This window comes from Pteronotus mesoamericanus, unplaced genomic scaffold (genome assembly GCF_021234165.1).
Source record: "Pteronotus mesoamericanus isolate MK-2021 breed Mesoamerican mustached bat unplaced genomic scaffold, CSHL_Meso_final contig_220, whole genome shotgun sequence".
In the NCBI taxonomy this organism is placed as follows: domain Eukaryota; kingdom Metazoa; phylum Chordata; class Mammalia; order Chiroptera; family Mormoopidae; genus Pteronotus; species Pteronotus mesoamericanus.
This window is the reverse complement of record NW_026555091.1, coordinates 6,558,747-6,576,895: the sequence shown is the minus strand read 5'-3', so window position 1 is coordinate 6,576,895 and position 18,149 is coordinate 6,558,747. Positions and strand designations below refer to the sequence as shown.

The 18,149-nt window shown below is 51.6% G+C and overlaps 1 protein-coding gene across 1 annotated transcript in view; it reads right to left on the bottom strand.

Moving 5' to 3' along the window:
- Nucleotides 1–18,149, bottom strand: part of VOPP1 (VOPP1 WW domain binding protein) — a 38,351-nt gene that overhangs the window by 11,917 nt on the left and 8,285 nt on the right. The window contains exon 2 of the mRNA XM_054571373.1: nucleotides 3,498–3,556. Coding sequence (XP_054427348.1) covers nucleotides 3,498–3,556 — 59 coding nt within the window. The remainder of the gene's footprint in view (nucleotides 1–3,497; nucleotides 3,557–18,149) is intronic.

Sequence of the window (18,149 nt, the reverse complement as noted above, 5' to 3'; positions counted from 1 at the left end):
ACCAGGTGGGTGCAGAGCTGTCGCTAAGCCATTGGCTGTCGAAGGCCAGTGAAATCCGGAAGGACAGGAAGACCAAGGAAACCCGACCAAGGGGTCCCTAGGGACAGCAAGTCATCGGCAGGTGGACATCAAACAGTTGATAACAAAGTGGATACAGCTGACAGCAGAGGCACTGGAGCCATTTTTTGTGAAGGCTGTTGGCACCCGCTGGGACGATCCTGTGACCCACCTCATGGAAACATCAGCATCGTTCGACGGCCATCGGTGGGGTCTCGCTCCCGGTTCTGCTCTGTCGGGAGCGAACAGCCACGGAGCGCACGGTCTCAGCTGTTCGAGGCGGACCACACCAGGACCTGACGCCACACGCTAACTGCCCTCCCCAGTGCCTTTATCCTTAGCGCCCTGGTCGAAGCTTACGCTGATGAAGCTCAGTCTCACGTGTCACGCTTTTGGCAAACTTCCGGTTGTGACACAGGCGTGGCGGGCCACATCCGTGGGCCGGAGGCTACGGCCAGGGCTCCTCTCCTGCAGGGACCCGTGCCCCCTGCCACGGCTTGCTGTTCGCGGCCCCCCAGGTCGGAGTTCGAGGGGGAGGACCAACACGTGTTCAGCGAGCCTGCACGTACGCCGTCAGCTTCTGGTGCTTTGTGACATTCCCACGGATTCGTTCGATGGTGAGGGCCGGTCGATTGGTCAGAGAGAACGTGCCTCAGGCACGGCGCCCAGCCGGGCACTCACGCGCGGCCCCCTCGCCCGCGGTCGGCCAGCACTGGTGTTCCCGTGCCCCTGCCCTCACCTGCTCTGACGGCTCTCCCAGGATGGCTGCTGTAAGGTGGGGCTCTGCGGCTGCTGTGTGGCGTGACAGGTGTTAACTTGCTTATTTTACGTGTCCTACGTCTGTGGAAGGCTCGGAACCCCATTTCAAAATATAAAACCGGAGCCCCTGGGCACGCGTGTCTGGTCCAACATGTATTTTAATCCCATATTGTCTCTGCACGGCTGGCTCCATGCCTTTGCTGAGACATTACGCTTTGAGGACAAGATGTTCTCTGAGGACCGCTGGATCCCCGCACCACACTGCAAGGATGGCAGGACCTGGACCGTGACGGCCCGCGCCTGGCTCTATCATTACGCTTACGAGGGCATCTCTGGTTTTCAGGACAGAGGTTGCGGTCGGCCGTCCAGGGAGCCATCTGCGGCCTGCTGTCGCGCACGTGGAAGCCTGGGCTGTCCGCGCGAGCTTTCCGCTCTCTGGACCCCGGGCTGTAGGCACCCTTCCTGTTCTTGGGACTGGCTTTCCGCATCGGGGTCGACGGCCGGCGGAAAGGCCCGTTTGGATGCTGTCGCGCGGACTTCCTGAGTCATTCTGTGCTTTCGTTCTCAAGAGTGGCCGGCACGTCCTCACCGCCTCTGGGAAATCCCCCGTTTCCGCAGGCCACCTGGCCACCGGCCAGGAGCTGTCGTCCGGTACTGACAGTCGTGTCTGTGACTCCGTGGGCTGGGGCTGGCATCTCTTTCTGGCTGGTCCTGAAGTTCTCGGCGCCATTCGGACCACTCCAGACCCGACAGGCGACTCTGTGCTCCGAGGGGACCCGGAACCGGGCTGTTGGCAGCTCGCCTGAACCTCGTCTGCTCAAGCAGAACTCTTTTCCCTTTTGGGGGGGCGGAGGGGGACTTACAGCTGATGTGATGGCTTTGGCTGGGTCATGGAGGCTTAAGCCTCAGAAATCACATCTGTCTTGTTCCTGGATGTCTAATTAGAGACTAAACATCGTGTTTTCTTGGCCTCCGCCTTGGCCAAAACACTGACGAAGGAGCCATTTCAACGGCTCTGGCTTAGAAAGTATTTTTCATGCACATGGTTGGGATGTATGCTAATTAACCATGCAATTGGGAAGGAACAGAAAAGATTATGGAGCATTTAGCTATTTCTAGTAGAAAGAGAGAAAATATCTATTTTCCAAAGATCATCTTATTATATATCCTAATTTGTATTTCCCCCTTGGCCTGTATTTTTTGAGAAAAGTTGAGTTTTGCTCAGTTTTTACCTTGTTTTCACTACACAGTGGAGCTCATGGTTTGTGTGAAGCAAAATTATACCTTTCACCTTGAAGTCTTCAGTTTGCATTCAGAACAGGACAGACTGGGAGGACCAGAAATAGGAATGGCAAGAGAAAGGAGGCAGGGGACCAAAAAAAAATACCCCCTCTGATGACTTCCAAAGTAAACTGTAAAAAAGACTTGCAGAATCAATCATGTTTAAATTATTTTATCAGGGAACTTATGTGAAAAATTACCTTTCTTTTTTTTTGTTACACGTTCATGCTAGGATTTCTTTTAAGTTATTTAGAAGTATCCTTTGATACAATTATTTTGTTTTCTAATAAATATTGATGAATTATTTTGCAGACAAGTCTGTAACAGAAGTATTAGTCTCCTACATTAATATTAAAATGATTATTAAAGATTCAGAAGCGGGGGGGGAGGGGAAAGCCTCCCGCTCTGCAGGGCATTCCGGCCCCTGCTCATCGATACACCGCCCGGGCAGGCAAACGCCTGTTGCCCTGGGCTCGCCCCACTCCCAGCCAGGCGCCCTTCCTCCGCCGGCACCAGCCTCTTCAGGCGAGAAACGCCCCAAGAACGACCGGTAAGAAAAATGTACATACCAGCCAATGAATATACCACCCTTTTGGCTACTATTATATATTTCCTGTCCAATTCTCCTACCTACTAGGATAAAGAGTGTTTCTGCTAGGATATTAGATGCATTACTAAAAAGCCTCATGTTTTGCAAAACTCAATACTAAAAATAACAGTCTTGAGGGGAAACTGGTTTGGGGCATTCCACGCACACCCTATGGGACTCTAAAACACAATCAGAAAATAATAGTTGATAACTGGGAAGAGCCCGGCCCTCTAGGCAGGTGGTTCAAGAACAGCCGGTGATTAACACAGCAGGAACTAACAGGACAAACAGGTGGGGGAGGCGCAGCACTGCTTCACTAGAGCCGCACTGGTGGGTGCTGAGGACACAGGAAGAGCCATGCAAGGCCGCGGCTGCACCTGTCGGTGGGGGGGACCCAGGGCCAGGGGATCTTTGAGACCACACGTGCGCTCGTGCGCGTGCGCACAGTCACGGCAGCTGAGCTGGAGCGTGTTTTCCTGCTCAAGTTCTAAATCCGCCTCCCCCAACCCTTGCCCCTTGCCCTGGGGAAATCCATATAAAGCAACTTAATTCTGGCCTTGCTCACACGCCTTTCCCCTCCTGCCCAACCCCGCGCGAGCTCACATGCGTCACAGCAGGCGGCCCTGGCACCTCATGCCCTCGACGCAGCCGGCCCGAGCAGGCCGGGTGCCCTCAGGGCGGCCACCTGCGCACCGGTGAGCGGGGGCGCAGGCCTCCTGAGACAGGGCTTCCCCTGGCCCCAAACCGGTCCTATCAAAGAATTAGAATTCCCAGAGCAACATGCGTCCATCAGGAAAGCGCAGATACTCACATGTAATATGTTGGGTAGAGTCCTTCAAAATACCAGCAGTGCTTTTTGGCCTCTGTGCACTGCAAAGAGAAAAAGGAGACCCTGGTCACTGGTGCGTCCGCTGCACAGGGCGGAGGAGGTCCCACCGACAGGGACAAGCGAGGAGCGAGGCCAGAGCGGGAGGCGAGAGAGGCAGGGCGCGCGGGGGGGCGATGAAGGAGGGAGAGCCACCCCGCCCAGACTGTGCCTGCCTTTTGTCAAAGGGGAAAACCAAAACAATCTGTTTCCTGATTATTTTTCTAGCTTTTCATCTTTAAATGCACTGCGCGTAACCAATTTATTGAAAAGGTAAATTAAAGACAATCCATTTTTAAAATATTTTTATCTTCACCAGAGGATGTATTTTTAATTCATGGGGTGGGGGAGATATATCAATGTGGGGTAGAAAGATCCATCAGTTGCCTCCCATACAAGCCTCGACCAGCATTTGAACCCACAGTCTCTGCGTGTGCCCTGATGGGGAATCGAACCCACAACCCTTTGGTGTACAGGATGATGCTCCAACCCACTGAACCGCACGGCCAGGGCAAGGCAATCCGTTTTTAAATGTACATGGTATTTAGATATCTAAAGAACGCTAGAAATACAGTATTACAACAATTTCCATCCCCCCCCCCGCCATTTTCATTTTTGAAAGACATTTCCCTAGATCTTTCTATTTCAGAAAATTCTAAAAGCCACGTTCAAATTCACGGATCCCCCAGAGGGGACCCGTGTCTGCCAGACTGAAAGTCAGGATCCACTGTCCCCTCTCATCCCTAGGGACGACCCAGTGGGGTGGGGGGGCAAGGAAAGACAGCAGGAACCCCCGGGGCTTCCCAAGGAAGTCAGGCTCCCACATCCCGGAGAGTCGGGCAGCGCGGGTGTGAGGCCGCCTGGTGGCCTGCGTGTCTCACACAAGTGACACCCAGCCAAAGGCACCAGTGGAGGCGTGACGGCGCTCAAGCAGAGATGCCCCGTCCTATCTGAAAAGACTTCTCTAAAATCACTCCACTCGTGCTATCATTCATTTTTAATTCCCAAGCTCCTACCACCAGAATCTAGTTCTTTGACCCCTAATGTGTCTGTAACACCTTCAGACTAATACGGTGCAAAGCTACCCACCGCGGGAAACCAGAAAGGCTCGGTGACGGTGACGACGGCTTTCCATGAGCCAGGCGGCGGCCTGCTGTCTGGTCCAAGCACCCCTCCCCCACGCCCCTCCTCCCCCACCCTGCCCCTGCCCTGGCCGCTCCCCGCTTCGCCCTTCTAGCAGGGGCATGGCGATGCCCTCCTGTCCCAGGCTGCCTGACAGCGGCAAGAAGGTCAGAAACAGTCCCCAAGTCTAGACCTGAGGTGCCCAGGGAGAGGTGAGCGCAATCGCTGCGCGCTACGCTGGCTAAATTAGGCGCCTTATGAAGAGAGCGCGGGACCCTGGTGGGTGGTCTCTGTGTGTGTGCGCGTGTGTGGTTTAAGACACTCAGATGCACACTCAGGCAGCCCAGAGGGACCCAGTTTTATAAATGGAAAATGAGTTTCATTTAGACAACGTTAGCTCCTGCCCAGTTCAAGAAATGAAGTTCAGACAGCCGAAGAAATCAATTTATTTTGACAAGGAAGAGCAATTTCAGGCCTCTGACCCAAGTAACAACTCATTTCACCAGTCTGTCTTCAAGGAGGCATTTTTAAATAATGTCTCTCCTGTACTTTCCGGCGCCAACAAAGACAGAACGAGGGGAAGAGGCACCCTTTCTTGTTCAACCTTGAAACTCGAGCTCCGCAATATCAAGCTTCCTGTGGTGCCGGGCTGGAGCCGGGACGCCGGGACTCACGTCTGAAGCCCCCCTCTTCCTCCCAGCCCAGAGCCAGTCCCCCAGAGCCCGGGTCGGGCCGCAACGGCTGGGTCGGAGCCCACAGCGGCCGGGGCGGGGACGGAGGAAAGGAAGACCGGCCCGCCCACAGCCACCCACTGCAGGGTTTCCCTGTATGTCAAGGGTTCCTGGGAACCCCCCACACACACCCCACCTCCTAACCCTTAAGGTAACAACAAAAACAGCAGTAACACATTGCCTCTGAGGACTTTTTTCTTGGTTTATGAATATCGGGAACACTATTTTGTAGATAAAAAAGCAGGGGTGTCTTTTATCTACAAAAAAAATGGGTGTCTTGCTCAGAGTCACTAGAGGCGTTGTTTCTCCTCGACTAACCCACATTGCCCTGAGGAACCTACCCAGCGCCCCTCCCTGGTCCCCCGCCACGTCCCCTGACTACAGGACGGTGGAAGAGAGCCAGGCAGAGACATCCGACGCCTGCTCCCGGCGCCGCCGCTAACAGCCGCCAGGGCGGGGGAGGGCGTGCGTGTGAACGCGCACAGGTATGCGTGTGATCTGCGGGGGACGAGCCCCAGTGCTACGCTGGGGTCATATAGGCACGGACCTGTTGCTGCGGCCCCGCACCCCCAGGCGCTCGCCCAGGTGGCTGCCGGGAAGGAGAACCAGCCATACCTGGAAGACTACGAGCCACTTCTCTTTACTCATCACCTTCCTCCCACACGGTTACTCAGCGTGGCATTACTTCTAATAGCAAGTCCTGGAAGTGGCGTCGATGCCCACCCCCAGCAGGCCAGTTAAGTAGACGACAGTGCCTCCACACGGCGGAGGACGGAGGGGCCGACGAGACCGAGATCTCCGAAGCGGCCCGAAACAACTTCCAAGGGGCCGTGCCAGCAGAGCAAGCAACCCAGCCACGCCCCGCCTAACAAGGGGGTTGCGTCCGGAGAAATGCATCGTTGGGTGATTGTGTCATCATGCAAACACCGCACAATGCGCTCACACAAACCTACAGGGTACAGCCTGCTGCCCACCGGGGCCATGTGGTGCAACCGGTTGCTCCTGGCCTCCAAGCCCGTGCAGCCGGCACTGGGCCGAGTGCGGTGGGCAGCGGTAATACAGTGGCATTTACGCATCTAAATAGATCCACACAGAGAGGAGGTGCAGTAAAAATACGAGAAAGCAGATGACAAAGGACGCACCTGTGAAGGGCACTTGCCTGAACGGAGCCTGCAGGGCTGGAAGCGTCTCAGGGCGGGTCCGTGGGGAGTGGGCGGTGAGTGTCAGGGTCCCGGCGTGACCGCACCCAGCCGCGGACTTTATAGCACTGGGCACTTAGGCTAAAGTTATGACATAGCACGAGATTAAATCAAGCACAGGAGGTGCAGTGAGCATGAGGTGTAAGAGGCCGCTGCGGAAGTAGCATGGTGCGCTGACTCACAGTGATTGTTTCAGTAGCTAGAAAGAGTGCGCTCTAAAATAACGGTGACAAAGATACGCAGTAAATACATAAACCGAAACACAGTCACTAATGGTCGTGATTCATACGCTGTGCTGCACCTAACTGTATGTGATCTACTTCCATACGCCTAGCAGTTTGTTTACTCCAGCAGTAATGCGTTGTGTTACCACGTTACCATGGCTACGTCACTAGGCAACAGAGGCTTCTCAGCTCCATGGTGATCGTACAGGACCACTGTCATCTATGCGGAATGTCATTGACGGAAACGTCGTGAAGATGCAGGACTGTACAAGCAGACCTCGAAGATCTTGAGTGTTCGGTTCCAGACCACTTCAATGAAATGAGCATCGCAAGAAACCAAGGCATGTGCAATTCTTGGCTTTGTGGCCCATATAAAAGTTATGTTTCTACTATACTGTAGTCTATTAAATGTGCAATAGCATTGTGTCTTAAAAATAGTGTGCACACCTTAATTAAAAAGTGTTTTTTGCTAAAATATGTTGGCCACCATCTGAGCCTTCAGCAAGTCCTGATCTTTGTGCTGGTGGAGGGTCTCACCTCGATGTTGGTGGCTGCTGAGTGGTCAGGGTGGCGGCTGCTGAAGGCTGGGGTGACTGGCAATTTCTTAACCTAAAACAACAGTGAAGTTTGCCGCATGCACCAACTCTTCTCTGCAGCACGTGACAGTTTGATAGCATTTTATCCACAGAAGAACGTCTTTCAAAATTAGAGTCAGTCTTCTCAAACCCCACTGCTGGTTTATCAACTAAATTTATATAACATGCTAAACCCTTTGTGGCCATTTCAATACTCTTCACAGTCTTTCCTGCAGGCGTGGATTTCACATCAAAAAGACCGCTTCTTGGGCTCCGCCATGAGAAGCAAGTCCCCATTCGTTCAAGTCTGGCCGTGAGAACGCAGCAACCGAGTTCCGCCTTCAGGCTCCACCGCTGACTCTAGTCCTGCTGTTTCCATCGCATCGGCAGTTCCTGTCCCCCACGGAAGTCGTGACCCCTCAACATCACGCATAGGATTGGAATCAACTTCATCCAAACTCCTGGTAATGTTGCTCTTTTGACCCCTTCCCGTGGACCACAAATGGTTTTAATGGCATCTGGGACAGTGAGTCTTTCCCAGAAAGTTTTCAACTGTACTTTGATCTCATCCATCACATAACTCGCTGTCTTTGGAACAAGGGATTTCCAAGGCTCATGTTCCGGTGACCCTGCACTGTCTCAGCAGAAGCAACGCTGCCTGGACTCTCAAGAACAAAGATTCTAAATATGGAATACCCAATTATTCATGCAGTAGTTTTCCAAGATCTCCCTAAAAAGAGTAAGCCCATCTCAAAAAAAAAATGCTCAAAAAGTAAATAAACTAAGGAAAGTCAATTTCAGGGTTTTCTCCACACCTAAAAGTGGCTCTACCCACTCTGCAGAGATGACCACCATGGACTGGCCATCTACTCAGTCAGAATTGCCCCTCTACTGCGCCCTGGCTCAGCTGGTTTGAGTGTCTCCCGTAACCAAAGGGTTAGGAGTTCAGTTCCCTGCCGGGGCACACAACTAGGTTGTGGGCTCAAGCCCCCTTCTGGGTCCATGTGATTCCAGGCAAGCATGGGAAGCAACCAATCAATTCTCCTCTCACATATCCAAGCTTCTCTCTCTCCCTTGCTCTCTCTCTGAAAGCAATGAAAAAAATGGCCTCCGGCGAGGGCAAAAATATATATAAAATTTTTAAAAAAGAACTGCCCACCTACTGAAGAAGAACATGTATTTGCTAGGAGGGGCCAGGCCAGAAGCTGCCCCCTACCCAGAGCATTCTCAGTCGCCGGGCGCTGTCCAAGGCTCTGCGCGACCAGCAACCGCTCAGCGAGCTGACAGTGTAATATCCCTTCCATCTGTATCACGGGTAGTAATGGGGGCAATAATAGACATAGCCATCTGTTTCCTGAAGCAATCATAAAGAGCAGAAACAAACAATGCGCTATAAACTATTAACAAAGCAGACGGTGCGGGCCTGTGAGACAACATCTATTGTCAGGAGCAATTCAACTGCAGGGATCTAAAAATTAAGCCACAAAGGTAGTCCGGGAAGAATCCCAGCAGCCTGTTACTCAAAGACTAGGATATGTATCAGTGTAGTTAAGCCCTTCTCAATATAGGTACACGTATTTAGCCAGCATCTAAATAAGCCCCAAGGAACAAATCCTTGCTAATCCCCAACAGTAATCCTCATACTGACGTAAATTATTCTACAGCCAGCCTTACTCAATAGAGGATGGCCCAGGATGACACAGTCTGATAAAATGGCGCGTGCTGTTTCTGGTCCGTGGAGGGGCGCAGAGCGTCCAGAACCCTGGACAGCGCCCGGGGACTGGGAATGCTGGGGGCGGCAGGCAGCCGCTGCCCTGACCTCTCCTACCACACACACTTTCTTTTTCAGTAGGTGGGCTCTTCTGAAGACACCGTGGCAGCCATCTTGGCAGAGTGGCTCGAACTACCCTCAGGGGTGAACGCAAAACCCTGAAGTTGATTTTTCTTAGTTTATTCACTTCTTAAACATTTTTTTGGGGGGAGGGGGGAGTTGCTCTTTTTAGGGAGATCTCAGAAAACTACCACGGAGACAAGTGTAGGGTATTCCACATTTAGAATCTCTGTCCTCGGGAGCCTGGGCGACCCTGCTTCCCGAGTGCCGGCATCTCACAAGCCTGCACCGCCCTGAGAGAACTGGAGCTCCCTGCGGCTTCGGGACACGTGGAAGTTAAGGGCTAGGATCTAAGGGATTCAAAACACAATGGCTTTCCCCTAAACTCCACCCCTTCTCATTCTGTTCAGGGGGAGGCGAGGCAGGGTCTTTAAATGAACAGCCAACTGCCAAATCAACACTTCCCTAACAGAGCTAGTCCTGCCAACATCTGCAAAGTAAGGATCCGCACTTTACTTATTGTGGGGGCATCAGCCAGTCCGTCCTGAGCCAGTAAGTCTGCAATTTGCCTCTGAATGGTCGGAAGACCCTGGGAGGATCGGCCTGGTGGCTTTCTCCAAACGGGGGCATTCACCAGAGCTGACCTTGACACACACGGCCTGAGACCCCTGCGGCAGCCAGGCTTCCAGCTCCCACCCGAGGAGAGTTCGCCCTCAGCCCGGACTCTGAACAAAGGGAGCCTATCGGGCGCTAACAGATTTGATGCTCAGGACCAGGGACAGAGGCAGCGGGCAGGGCTCCGTCTTGTTGCAGCCACGGCAAACATTTACAAGGAGTGACAGGTAATTATCTTGAGGTCTCAGAATTTCAAATAATAGCAACGATCATGCTTCCGGTTCCTGTGTTGGAATTTTAATCAATTCCCTAAATTCCAATTTTTTAATCCTTGGGCGTATGGACAACCTGCTTCTCAGGAACACCTCCTCTCCAGGGAATCTTGGTTTTTCAGAAATAAGAGTATGAGGCGTCTTGCAAGCATCATTTATCAAAGGCAAGGAAGCAGAGAAACTCTTTAAGAAACAGAAATAAAAGATCCCTCAGTGTCTTGCAGGTGAAATCACACCAGGAACGCACCTAATGAACCATCAGATGTGTGGCACTGTCTGCTAATGTCCTGAAGAATCTGGGGACGTGCAGGCTACAAGCCATAATTAGTTCCAGCTGCATGTCCCTGGGAAAATCCCAGGAACTCTCATAACTTACCCTGAATCAAGGCCCTTTGTCTGTTTCATCTGCCTTAGTTTTTAACAAAGGAACGGTATGGAGGCAAATTTCCTCCAGGTCCCTAGTTCAAGGGGGCAAAAAAATCCTCATCTGCAGGGCATGAAAATTAATCAACAACCAAAATGAAAAGGCAAATGACAGAAGAAAGTATTGAAATGTGATAAGGTTACTATCTTTAAAGAATATAGAGCTTGTATAACTTAATAAGAAAAAGATTAAAGTCCCAATAGGACAAAATAAAATAGGAGAATTCTTCAAAGAAGAAACACAAAAGGCCAACCTGTTTTGAAAGATAAAATTCATTAGTAACCAAATAAGTGTAAGGTATAATGGTATGGCTTTAACTATCAAAACCTACTATCTGCTGCTGCCGAGGGCCTGAGAAACAATATGGCACTTCATGTGTATGGAGTATCACTGTAACGTCTCAGGGAAGGTTTCAATGTGGAGCAAAAAGCATTTAAAGTGTACAGAACCAAAACAGGGTTATCCTACTTATGCCAAGAAAATAATAATAACAGTTGTCAATAAATGTTAAGAAATAATAACTGGAAATAATCAAAATGTTTAAAATATGAGTTTGGTTAACAATAATAATATATCCAAAACACATATGAGTACATACATCTGATCAGATTGTTAAAAAAATATATATAATAGTATGAGAAAAAACATTTTGCTAAGAAAAATAAAGCCAATAAAATAATGTGTCTAGGAGAGTATATTATCCATTGTAGGAGAGAGAAATAATATGGAAAGAGAGGTCACAAAATATTAACAATAAATTGTCTTTCTGGTGGCATTAGAGATGATTTTTTTTTCATTGTACATTTTGGTGATTAGTTTCCAAGTTTTCTGTATAGAAGTCATAACATTTTGTTTTAAAATTTCTATTAAATTTTACTTTAAAAAGCAGATCACTTACAGCCCAATAAAGAAATAGAGAGTGAAAATAAAGAGAAATTTAAATTAAGGAAATATAATTGGCTAACAAAAGTGAACATTACCCAACTAGGATTTAAATAAAAAGTAACAGATGAGCAAAGTGTGTGAAAAATAATACAGAAGGCAGGCTAGACTGACACAAATACATAATCAGCAATGAAAGCCATATATACAGAAAGTTGAACATGATGCAAAGTGTTCGCTGTATACAATCATCTGAAACGCATTATAGATACTCTAACAATGCAAACGTCCATATATATTCACAGGGGAAGAAAGGGATAACATCAGCCAGCAGGACCCACTGTCCCCATTGCCTGGCACGTCCGCCACACCTCTCGGAGCAGCCGCCCCCCACTACCTTCGGCACCGTTGCTCCCAGGAGAAAACGCCAATGACGGCTGAAACCGCCTGAAGGAGCCCTCCCCCGCTCCCCCAGGAGACCCTTCCATGCGTCGTCATCAGGAACCAGGCCTCTCAACGCCCAGCATTGTCATTTACCGGTTCTCCGAGAACTAAACAAGGGGCCGGGGTGCGCAGCCCTTTTGCTGAGAAGACTGGGCTTGGCAGGCCAACCTTCAGGGACAACCACACCTCAAAGGAGCCCCAAGCCCAGCCAGGGGGCAAACCAGCCACCAGCCTCTTTCCGCTCAGAAGAGAGGTCTTCACTGCTGAAAAGACTCCGAGGCGCAGCCTTAGGGCAGAACGACACCAAACGAATCGCGGGCTGCGGCCAGCAAGGCTCATGGAACACATTCATTTAAAGACTGACCACGCGTCATCGGCCGGGTCTGAAGGCAGCGCCAGCAGGTGGGAACAGCGGCGCTGCTGTTCCGGGCCGGCACCTGAGGGCACAATCAGCCGTGTAGTGTGCTGTGAGGGGCCCAGGTCCCGCGAAGACACTGAGCGGGGACCAGACCTTCGGACGCGCTCCCTGAGGGCTGGATCTGGGAGAGTCGGCTTCCAACGCCGTTGCACAGAGTGCCGGAGCCACACCCCACAACGGTCTCCCGCTCAGCCCTGCGGACACCTGGTCTGTGATTCCTGCCGTGATGCTCTCACCGGACATGACTGACAAGAGGGACAGGCGGCTGTGTCCAGCCTTGTCACACAGTGCCCCCAAATGGAAAACAGATCTACCCGGCAAAAGACCACTCCTGCCCCGGCCGGGTGGCTCCGTGGGTTGAGTGTCGTCCTGTACAGGTTCGATTCCTGGTCAGGGCACACACCTTGGTAGTGGGTTCCACCCCCAGTCAGGGTATGAGTGGGAGGCAATGAATCAACACTTCTTGCATCAATGTTTCTCTTTTCCTCTCTCTCTAAAATCAACAAACATATTTTAAGTACAATTTAAAAAAAAAAAAAAAACACCTTTCCAGTTGGCCCTAAATCTTTGCCAACAGATCCAAAATAACCTCAGCTCTGTGCCTTTTGTGGACAGAAATACCCAGAGACATTGATAAGGACAGCAGCCCTAGGAGCAAAATGCCAAAGAACAGAGGAGGGTTCCGACCTCAGGTTGCCCAGTGCCCTCCCCACTGGGGTTATACTTTCGAAGAAATGTGTATAAAAGCACAAAAAATAGCACTGCCCCCCTTTCCCAGGCCTGTAAGAAATAACCACCGTCCAGCAGTTCCCACCTCTTCCCTCTTCAGCTACTACAAACTGTTTGAATGAAATCCAACTCTCCAGCCACCCAGGGAGGGCCCTCTCCCCAAATCCACTTGGTGAGTGAGTCCTGAGCGCCGATTGCTCGGCCACACGCAGGCCTGGATGACTCAGGGTCCTCGGCGCACACATTTTCCCCGCCTCCTTCCTTTCACCCGTAGCTCCTCTCCACAAGCCAAGGAGGAGGCAGGGAGCACCCCCCGCTCCCCGGGGACAGAGCAGCCCCGAGCAGCAGCGCTCACACGGCCGCTCCCGAAGGTCGGACTCCGGCCTGGCTCAGTGCCCCCCCTCACCCCCGACGGCCTGCCCACCCTCCCTGCTGCCCCCACCCCTGGGCTGAGAGACTCTGCTCCTCACCAGCTGACGTGGCGGAGAACGTCGCCTGCTCATCCGCACTGCAGGTCATGTCTCCCGGCCCGTCTGGCTGGGAGCGTGTTTCTAGAACATGGAATGTTGCCCCGTCTATCACCACAGACCGGAAGGTGCAGGGGCTCTTGATGAACGCCATCCCTTTTGCGAGCTGCGTGTGGACAGCTTGTCACTGCTGTCCTGCGGGGCTGTCATCTCTACCTGAGCTAATCCCTCCGACTGTCTCTAAGCAAGCATTTCTCGCTTCCGAGGTAAGACAGAGACTCACAAAATGAGTTCAACACCCTGAAAGGAACAAGAGGCTTGGGACTTTCTCTAATGTAAGACTCAAATATCACCTCAAAATCCAAACAGGAGCCTTTCTTACCAAGCTGCACTCAAGCCACACAGGAGTCACACACAATCCAAAGCCTCACTAATCCACAGTCCAGCTGAGAGGCACAGTAAATGGTAACCGTTCGTGGCTTAATGACAAACATAACAACCTGTCAATGCAAACCTGCAACAGAGTGTAAGACAGGCACCTGCCCAAGAGTTTCACAGGGCATTGCATTTAACAGCAAAAAAGTTAGAAACTAACTAAATGCCCATCAAAGGAGAGCTGATTAATGAATCATGATCGTTCATACAAGAGAACACTGCAATTCTCAAGGGAAATCTGCTAGGGAAACACCTCCAAGAAATATCTGTCACAAATTAAAGAAGAAAAAAGATGCAGAACATTGTGTACATATGATCCCATCTGTGTACTTTCAACAAAGTATCTGAGTGTATAAGTTTTTTAAAAATTCAGAGCAGTGCAGAAGAAACCACAACAGCTCCTTCTGCAGAGAGGGTGGGAGGTGATGAGGGGGTCACTCCCTCTGCTTTACACGTCTTTAAACCATGACCAGGCATTCATTTTGCTCAAAAAATTAAAACCATCAACTCCATTATCCATTGTCTATGACAATAGGTAGCAGGTCAGCATCGATGGAATCCTCAGGTAATTTAAGAACGCTACCTCACTTGGTATTCGCCTCTTTACAAGGCTTCAAATAACTGAATTCAGTTTCTCCCTCTTCCGCCCTCTCCCCGTCTGTCCTAACAGCAAAACTAATGATCTGTGCAGTGGCCGAAGGTGAGGCCAAAAGGAAGGGAAGCACAGGCTCTGAGTAATTCCCGGCTGGACAACCGGGTCTTCCAGGAGCAAGAGCCGCAGCCCACACAGGCCCCGCCTTGGAGGGAGCTCACGTTCCTCCCGCACAGACAGTGAGGTCTTGAGGACAGAGGTCCTCGGGCATTCCACCTTCCAGCCGCGGTCCCAGGACAGCGGTGGCTGTTGGTGGACTCCATGAATGGTTGCTAAACCAACTGCAGAGAACACCAGGGGGTCAACTGAAGGCTGCTGCCATCTATTCAACACCAAAAGAAGTCCCCAATTTGGAGGAGCAGGGAGGGGACAGGCTTGATTCTGTGAACACAGCTCAATGGTGCAACGGCTGGGCTGCGGGACAGCGTCCCTGCCGAGAAGGCCGCGGCGCTGAAGCTCAGCTCTGGCGTCGTGATCACACCGCAGCCGAGGACGCAGCACCCCGTGACAACTGCAAGTGCGCTCACCGAAGCGGCCGTGAGCCTGACTTACAGAGACTAGAGTTCCCACCCCTGGTCCGGCTGGCCCATTTCGATTGGGCCATTATTTGCCCAAATAAGGGTCTCACAATATGATTGGCCCCAAAAGCACCATCCTGATTGGTCAGGGAAAAACGCTGCTCTGATTGGTCACGAAGACACCCCCATGAGGATACAGCCACACAGTTCCGATTGGGCAGGGAAAGTCTCAGTCCTATTGGTCCAACTTCGATCCCACGCGCTTTCTGAGAAGGGTTGACTTAGAAGGAGCACAGCGCAGGGGACCGCAGCCCTGTGACTTATCCCTGAAACGCAGGGCGCGCAAGGGGCCTGCGCCAGCAGTGGCTGCTAGACGCTGGTTTGGAACTTGAGCCCAACTAACCACAAGGAGTCCCTTCTGGTAGGATTCTCCTTCTTGGGATCAATAAGGGATAAATGTTTTATATATCCATATTACATAACGCTGGGCATACGCAGCCCGTCATGTGATGCAGTAGCAGCTGAAAAGAACACTAATGAATTAACATAGATATATCCGAACTTAGAAACAGAGCATATCTCCAAAGTCTGTATCTAAATTGGTGATTTGGAATCTAGGACCCTTTTCTCACAGAAATAACAGTGTACGTGTTTGGCTGCATTCCCTGGCAAGGCAACAAATTTCATTCAGCTCATAAAATAAATGAACTCCCAGTCTGCCCTTGAGTTTGACTGGCCCAGGGCTGTTTGCTGAAGAGGCTGCTTCTCCCCCAGCCCACCCACCAAGCCGAAGAGCAATGACCGTGTGTCACGAGCTTGGTTAGACCACGGGACATTCAGGGACAGCCGCCAGCGTCACTGTGATTCTGTCATTCCTCACCCTGAAGAGTTCACAGCCCTGTCCTGGGCTGCCTCTCCCAGGGCCCCGCCACGAACACAAAACAGCACAAAGCCAGCCGGTGTCAGGCTTGGGCACCACCGAAGGGCCCAGGCTGGGGAGGGAGTTTATTCTTTCCTGCTCCCCCTTCCCGGCCCCCTGTGCGCAAATGAATCCACCCCAGAGATATGCGTAGGCATGATCACACCCTGGATGTGGAGACCTGAGAAACAAAGGACAGGACGGCAGTGGGAGTGCCAGCTTGCGGTCACACCGTTCACACCTCCAACAGCGCGCAGGGACAGAGCAGCTGTGCCTGAAGGCCACCTGTCCTGACCGGGTCCCTAGGCTCCCGAGAAGTGTCCCACCTGCGTCTGTTTTAGGTCGCCTGCCTTCTAAGCTAACAGATCTGCTCCTGGGGAAGGGTGGGGGCAGTTAAGGCTCTGTGTTTAGGAATTGGTCCACCAAGGCATATACAGTCCTTCCCAGGGAACTCACAAAGTTGCGAGTGATTGTGCAAAGAGAACGCTTAGAGAAAGACAAAGGCAGCGCAACAGGAAGCAGGAAGTTTTCGCAGCCTGAAGTACTGTAAACATGAATTCAACGCGGTATCCGGGATCGGGTCCTGGCACAGAAAGTGGCATCAGTAGGAAAATCCGCTGAAATTCAAACAAAGCCTGAAGGCTAATTACTAGTGATGTATCGATGTAGGTTTCTTTTTTAGCAAATGCCCCATGGCGATATATGTTAAATTAGTGTAAACTAAGAGGTATACAGGAACTCTGTTATTAGCTCAGCAACTTTTCAACAAATATGAAGTTATTCCAAAATGCCAAGCGGATGACAAATGTATGGCGCCCCGAACAGAGCGACAACGAAAACCTGAAGTCAGGCCGCTGAGAGCAGACGTGGATGGTGGAGAAGAGGCCGCCGTGGAGCTGCAGGTAGCACGTGGCCTGCAGACCACGCTGCAGGGTCACGGCCTTGTTCCCGAGGCCGACAGAAGCCACGGACACCTGAAAGCTGCCGCCAGACTGTCTCCCCGGCACACTGCGGGCAGGAGTGTCTCCGGGCCACTCTGGTGTGCTGATGAATGAACTGGCAAAAGCAGAGGCAGCTCAGCACGGAGAGCAGCGTGAGGAAGGAGCGGTGCTCCGTGGTCCCACATAACGCCAACTGCCAATGCGGCAGCCGGCCGGGCACCTCGCAGCCCACTGAGCTGGAAGTGAGCCGCTCCGGGTCAGCTGTGAGGATGCACGCGCTTCTAGGAAGTAGTGGCAGGTTCGATGGTATTCCAAGGACGTCACCTAAGGCCACTAACACCCAGGTCATACCCTGTCCCATATCTGAGGCTGGAGAGGAAGACACAGACTCCCGGGGGTGCCCCAGATGACTTCCCGGCCATCAGGAGGGAGGAGTTTGAGGGCGGCAGATAGGTGACCTCCCTGGCTCTTTTTTTAACAGCGATGCCATGTAAACACTGAGGCTTGGCCGGACGTTTTGGCCAATTTTATAGTGAAGTCATGCTCTTCTGTGACGTTTAAGACTAGGGATCTGTCATTTAAACTTAAGTCTCTTTCTACCAATAAACCTTGTCAGCTTCTTGGCAGTTACAGAATCACGTCAATTTGCGAAACAGCAGGAAGAGACCTTTACAGAGATCTCCGAACACACAGAAGCAAGTACACCAATCCCTCAAGCCCTCACTGGAGGCCGAGTCAAGAACGGTCAGCTCTGACCAGCCAGCCACAGGCGTGGGTTTTTTGGCTCACAATAGCTTTAAGATGAGGAAACGTTACAGGGAAATCTAGACGTCCAGCTCTTTTTGTGAAACATCTTTCGGCCAAAATTAATTTCAGATAGTAAATCAGAATGAAAATCATTTACTCTACATTTGAGCAAAGGGCCCAGCAGCCTGGGAGAGGTGGGTTCCGGCAGACACCCAGCTGCACGGCAGGGAGAACAAAGACAGGCAGGTGCCTAAGGGCAAGACCTCGGGTGCGGTTCTTTCATGCAAATGAAGGGCCCTGGCTAGGTCCCCGGGGACTGGGTAGTTCCAATATGCAAATGAGGGGGAGAAAACTTCAAGGAGGAAGGAAAGTCCATCTGTGTCCACGTATTAATAACAGCTGTGCCAGGATGTTTCTGGCTCCCCCTTGAGCAGAGTTTAGCTGCAGCTTTAG